Source organism: Cucurbita moschata, unplaced genomic scaffold (genome assembly GCF_002738365.1).
Source record: "Cucurbita moschata cultivar Rifu unplaced genomic scaffold, Cmos_1.0 Cmo_Scf00060, whole genome shotgun sequence".
NCBI classification, from domain to species: Eukaryota; Viridiplantae; Streptophyta; class Magnoliopsida; order Cucurbitales; family Cucurbitaceae; genus Cucurbita; species Cucurbita moschata.
The window spans coordinates 296,921-302,920 of NW_019268576.1; the positions used below are offsets into that span (position 1 = coordinate 296,921).

Sequence of the window (6,000 nt, forward strand, 5' to 3'; positions counted from 1 at the left end):
GGTGCTATAAAAGTTTAGAACCTATTAAACATTTTAACATAACCTGAAAGAAAAGAAGCTAAAACGGGTTCCTTTTTCGTCTCTTGCGTTTCTCATCAAACAAATAGAAAAAATAATTATATTGAAAACGTTCTTAACCTATCAAACCCTTCCTTTATAGAGCGCTCCAAGATCTGAATCTACTTCGGAGTGAGTCTCTCGTAGAAGCAAGTGAAGGGGGTACGAGGAACAAATCAGGTTTTTTTTTATTAGTTTAATAACAATGGAGTTAAAATAGTAATCTTAAAAAGAGTATAAATATAAATATTTCTACGGAATCTCCGAATCCTAATCTCAAAATTTTGAAAATGTTGATTTATTGTCACGCAACAATACAAAAGCAAAGATACTATGATTTGCAAATAAAAGTAGAGGAAGTGTCAACATGGAATCTACTAGACGTTGGTTTTATTCTTATATCTTATATACTTTTCGAATATTTTATGGAAATAATTTTGGTGTCTCAACTATTCAGCTTTGGTTGGGTCGTAATCATTTGCCTCATTTGTTCCCCTTTATCTAAATTTAAGTTAGTCATAGACGTGTGTTTGATGTGTAACGGCCGAAGTCTATCGCACCTTTACAAGAAATGTTTCATTCCACTCTCCAATCGATGTGAGATTTCACAATCTACTCCTTTAAAGATCCAGCGTCCTCGTTATTACACCGCTCGATGTCTGACTCTGATACCATTTATAACTGCCCAAGGCCACTGCTTGTCTTTTTTTCACTTTCCGTTTCCCCTCAAAATTTTAAAAATACTTATAGTGTGAAGTTTACACACCCTTGTGAGGAATGTTTTGTTTCCGTACCCAACTGATGTGGGATCTTGGTTAGGTTAGGTTGTAAGTGTATTTAAGTTGCATTAAAAAAGAATCTTACCGATCCTACGCATAAATCATTTCAAAAATACTAATTTTAATTTTAATTATTTTTACACATTGCCGATAAAATTTTAATTTTTTTTTTTTTTATAAAAGTTAAAACGTATTTATAATTTTATGCATATATTTTAGATATAGTATTAAAAGGTATTTTTTATTTTTTATTTTTAATGGAAGGATATTAATTAAATTTTTTAAAATTTTTGAGAGGATTTTTTAAATATTATTGAAAGTTTTAGATGTACTTTTACCTCCCAAACCTAAAAAATAACTCAAAAACATAAAATCCCACCAATTTCTCGGGAACAGAAATAACCACCATTCAAATTACGTGTCATTTTTACCTCCCATTTAGGAACAGAATTAGTTACCATTGAAATTACTTTCTAATTTTACCTCACTCTCCTCCCTTTAAATTCACCTTTCACCCCCTCATCCAAATCAGAGCACAGGGGCAAATCAATCTTCCTTCTACATTAACCCCCGCCAGCTCTGATAAAAAATAAAATAAAATAAAAAAAACCCAAAAAAAAAATAATATTATTTTTATCCAATAATGTCGAATGGATTTGACGCCGAAGGTGACAACGAGAAAAAGAAAATGGCCTTAGTAGGCGTCTCTTCTCTGTTCCTCGTGGCCATGGTCGTTGCCGTTACCGTTGGCGTTAACAACTCCTCTCACAAAGGTGAAGGTCTCGGCAACGGTCATGGTGACGGAGCCGGAGAAATTTCTTCATCGACAAAAGCAATTCAAACTATTTGTCGGCCAACCGATTACAAAGAAACATGCGAGGAGAGTTTAATGTCTGAAGGCAGTAACACAACTGACCCTAGAGAGCTTGTAAAAATCGGCTTCAAAGTTTGCATGGACCAACTTAACTCGGCGATTAGAAATTCCACCACGCTTCAAGCATTAGCCAAAGAACCAAGAGCCAACCAAGCCCTTCAGAATTGTCGCGAGCTTCTAGAATATGCTATCGACGATATAACCGATTCATTCAACCGAATCGGCACCTTTCAAATGGCCAAACTCGACAAATTCGTCGAGGATTTGTCTGTCTGGTTAAGTGGGGCCCTTACTTATGAACAAACATGTTTGGATGGTTTTGAAAACACCACCGGTGATGCCGGGGAACAAATGAAGAAGTTTTTAAAGTCAGCTCAAGAAATGACAAGTAACGGTCTTGCAATTGTAACTGAACTGAAGAACATGTTGGGATCGTTGCAAGGATCCAAGGCCGGGCGTCGGTTGTTGGCCGGCGATGAAGTGCCGTCGTGGGTTAGCGACGAAAAGAGGCGGCTGATGCAGGTGCCTACGGCAGCGATCACACCGAATGTGGTGGTGGCGCAAGACGGAAGTGGAAAATATAAGACGATTAATGAAGCGTTGGTTGAGGTACTGAAGAAGAGCAATATAACCTTTGTGATTTACGTTAAGGCTGGAATTTATAAGGAAACTGTTCTTATTCCTAAGGCTATGACTCATGTTACAATGTACGGTGATGGCCCGACCAAAACCGTCGTGTCTGGTAGTTTGAATTTCGTCGACGGCATTCAAACCTTCAAGACAGCAACATTTGGTAAGTCAATAAAAGTCTTAATTTTGTTTATATTAAAAAATATTATCTTTTCTTTTAATGTTGTTTTTGTCGCATTTAATTAGCCGTTGTCGGAGCCAATTTCTTCTGTCGAGACATGGGGTTCGAGAATACCGCTGGTGCGACGAAACATCAAGCCGTGGCGCTTCGAGTCCAATCTGACAGATCAATTTTCTTCAACTGTCATATGGACGGCCACCAAGATACTCTCTACGCCCAAACTCACCGTCAATTTTACCGTGACTGCAAAGTCAGCGGCACCATTGACTTTGTTTTTGGGAACTCAGCCGCCGTCTTCCAAAACTGCAATTTGGTGGTGCGTAAGCCATTGGCTAACCAACAATGCATTGTCACGGCTCAAGGCCGGCTCGAGAACCGCGAACCGACAGGTCTTGTTTTCCAAAACTGCCATTTCATGGGCGACCCGGCTTACTTGCCATTCAAAGCCGTGAACAAAGCCTACTTGGGCCGTCCCTGGAAGCAATTTTCACGAACCATAATTATGGGTTCTGAAATTGACGATTTAATTCAGCCTGAGGGATGGCTGCCGTGGATGGGCGATTTTGGGCTGAACACATTGTTCTACGCCGAGTTTCAGAACAAAGGACCGGGAGCTGACCTGACCAATAGAGTGAAGTGGCAAGGAATTAAAACTCTTACGCCGCAACAGGCCGCCGATTTCACTCCCAAGATTTTTATCGACGGCGATGATTGGATTTTGAACACGGGAGTTCCGTACTCTCCGGGAATGATGTGATAAGGGAACCAACATGGCTGATTCTGCCACTTCAGCATTTAAATCTGATTAAATGTAACCGTTGCAAATCGGATCCGACAAATAAATTGAATTGTTTTTCACATTTTCTTGCCTCTCTATTTTTGCTTAATTTTATTCATTAAAAAAAAATTAAAAATACAAAAGAAAACAATATAAAAAGTAATTACAATAATCCTTTAATTCACTATTTTAATTAATAAAAAATGTATAAAAACAGATATTTACAACAACCAAACGTGTTCCACCACAGGACCGTTATCTTTCTGAACCCACCGCCTCCGTTTCCTCCTCAAATCCCGTTCCGTCGTATCTCCTTCACTAAATTCTCCGTTGCCCTCGAGGCCCGTGTTCCGACACGTCGTCCACCTCAACCAGATTACCACGATCGGGTTCTTCCACAACTATCTCGACCGGGTTAGTAGAAGATTCGGGTTCGGATTTTACCTCGGATCGACAAAGCGGGCAGGTCACGTGCGAATAAAACCACATATCAATACACCCCACGTGAAAGCTGTGATTACATTTGGGGATAACCCGCCCGGTTTCGTTCTCTTCGAACTCAGATAAACAAACCGCGCAATAAATCGGATCCGAGTCGGGTTTCGCCGAGTGAACGAATAGAGGCAAGGATTTGACAACCAACTGCGGCAAACCACGTGGCGGAGCGGCAGTACGTGGCTCAGCCGTGAAAACAAAATGCGGACGAGGGCGACGGCGGGGTCGAGATGGCCGGCGGCTGGGGGAGAAGAGGTACAATCGAACGTAGAGATGAAAACAAATCATGAGAATAACGACGAACAACAGTACAATAACTACGCGGAGTATAATTCCGCTGCTGAGAGTGTAGGGCTTGTCTGACGGCGGAGAGAAGAAGCCGTCGTCGTCATCAGACGCGGCGGCGGTGGCCATTAAACGGCGGCGTTGTTAATTTCAAAGGGGAAATTGGGAGAGAAAGGGAGAAAGGAAATTAGAGAAAAAGACAAGGAACAATAAATTTGGTGGAAAGACAAAGAAAAATGGAAGGAAACTACGTGGGGATATCTCTTGTGTTTGGTCGTCTCTATAGGTCAAGAGGATTAGAACTGCTCTTTTTAATTATTTATCTCTGGCCCCATTTATTATTTTTCTTTAAAATAATTGCAATAATTATTTTACTCATATATCTAATATTAATCTTTTTTCTAAAAAAAAAAAAAGTTCATTGCTAAAATTAAAATTTTAATCCAAAAAATTGCCTAAAATGTTTGATATTCAAATTTTTTATATTTTTAATTTTCAGGTTGAATTTGAGTAAAAATAAATATTTATTTTTTACAATAATAAATTGGTTGAATTATGATTATAATAATGTTATTATTATTATTTTTGATACGCTAAATTAGGACGAGACGGGTAAAAAGTGGAGCTTTCCAATGGGCCACTTATATGGGCCGTGGGTTTCACTTTCTGGGCCCATTTGCCTTGTCCAAAATTTTCGATGTCTTTGACCAATCACGCGCCTTTCCTCGACACCGTGATCCTCTCTGATATGAAAATGACTAATTCCGTTTGGATTAACGTTACAACTCCTTAATTCTTACAAAAAAAAAAAAAAAAAAAAAAGCATTTTAATAAATTAATTGTATTGGATAATTTTTTGAAAAAATATAATATTAATTTGAATTCCTACCAAAATTAAGGTGGGTTTTCAACTGGGCCTGTTTTGTCGGCCCATGAAGTTGAAATAGTATTAAAAGGGGAGAGATGGATAAGCTGGGGAGGGTCTCGTGGGAATGATGATTAAAATAAATAATGGGAAGAGAAATAATTTAATTTAATGTTTTTATTTATGAAAAAAGAAAAAAAAAAAGGGCTATAAAGGAATTCCTCTGAATGGCCTTTTTCAAATTCCCATTAAAACCCTCCACTACTGACTTGATCTCTTCACCTTCCCCCAAAAGAAAATGTCTTCCAAATCCCCTGTTTTTCCCTTCCCTGAACCTCAACACTTCAGCGACTATGGCTTCGATCCTCAACTCGACTATTTTCAGGTTCTTTTTTTCTTCATTTAAAAAGGATTATTAATTTTTCTATTTATTCATTCAAATGGGTTTTTTTTTATTTTTATTTTTATTTATATATTTAGGTTTTGGAAGAAGCAAGGAAACACAGACGCGAGGGTTCGAGATCCATTGACTCCATTCACTTCAAGCTCCAAAAGCCTATTTCCAAAGACGATTCTATCAAAACCAAGAAGAAAAAACGGTGGTGGAAAAACGCTCTTCTCTTCTTCAAATGGAAATGGGTTCACCACCAAAACGACGCTGTTTTCACCCACCACCACGACGTTCACCAAGCCAGAGCACGAGCTTTCCGCGCCTCTATCTCCGGTCCGGTTTACGTAACTGAAAGCCGTAGCGGTTCCAACACGCCGTTACGTTCCACCACCCGACCGACATCCGGTCCACTCGCTGGAACGCTAACGCCGACGAGAAAATCCGACATCCAAATTCCGTATCTCAGCCTCCGAGAACTGAACATGGAGCAACAACAATACAGAAACTCCACGTCAGCAGCCATGCCCATTTACTTAGTCACTTGAATAAAACATTAAACTAACCCTGTTTTTCAGGGTTGTCGATTTCGATTAAGATTATTAAAGGCAAGCAAAGTACTCTGTAAAGGGTGTTTTTTTTTTTTTCTTTTTTTTTTTTGCTGGGTT

The 6,000-nt window shown here is 38.9% G+C and overlaps 3 protein-coding genes across 3 annotated transcripts; 2 read left to right on the forward strand and 1 right to left on the reverse strand.

Annotated features, from left to right (window-relative positions):
- Nucleotides 1–1,479: 1,479 nt before the first annotated feature.
- On the forward strand, nucleotides 1,480–3,366 carry LOC111436828 (probable pectinesterase/pectinesterase inhibitor 21). Its single transcript, XM_023074591.1, has 2 exons — nucleotides 1,480–2,503; nucleotides 2,587–3,366. Exons 1-2 carry the CDS (start codon nucleotides 1,480–1,482, stop codon nucleotides 3,276–3,278), a joined length of 1,716 nt encoding a protein of 571 aa, XP_022930359.1. The 3' UTR covers nucleotides 3,279–3,366.
- A 102-nt stretch (nucleotides 3,367–3,468) lies between these two features.
- Nucleotides 3,469–4,378, reverse strand: LOC111436830 (RING-H2 finger protein ATL2-like). The gene has a single exon (XM_023074593.1). The coding sequence runs from the start codon at nucleotides 4,206–4,208 to the stop codon at nucleotides 3,618–3,620; it is 591 nt and encodes a 196-aa protein (XP_022930361.1). The 5' UTR covers nucleotides 4,209–4,378; the 3' UTR covers nucleotides 3,469–3,617.
- Nucleotides 4,379–5,130: 752 nt separating this feature from the next.
- LOC111436831 lies at nucleotides 5,131–5,977 on the forward strand. The gene is made up of 2 exons (XM_023074594.1): nucleotides 5,131–5,329; nucleotides 5,425–5,977. The coding sequence occupies exons 1-2, from the start codon at nucleotides 5,243–5,245 to the stop codon at nucleotides 5,878–5,880; spliced, it is 543 nt and encodes a 180-aa protein (XP_022930362.1). The 5' UTR covers nucleotides 5,131–5,242; the 3' UTR covers nucleotides 5,881–5,977.
- Nucleotides 5,978–6,000: the final 23 nt, after the last annotated feature.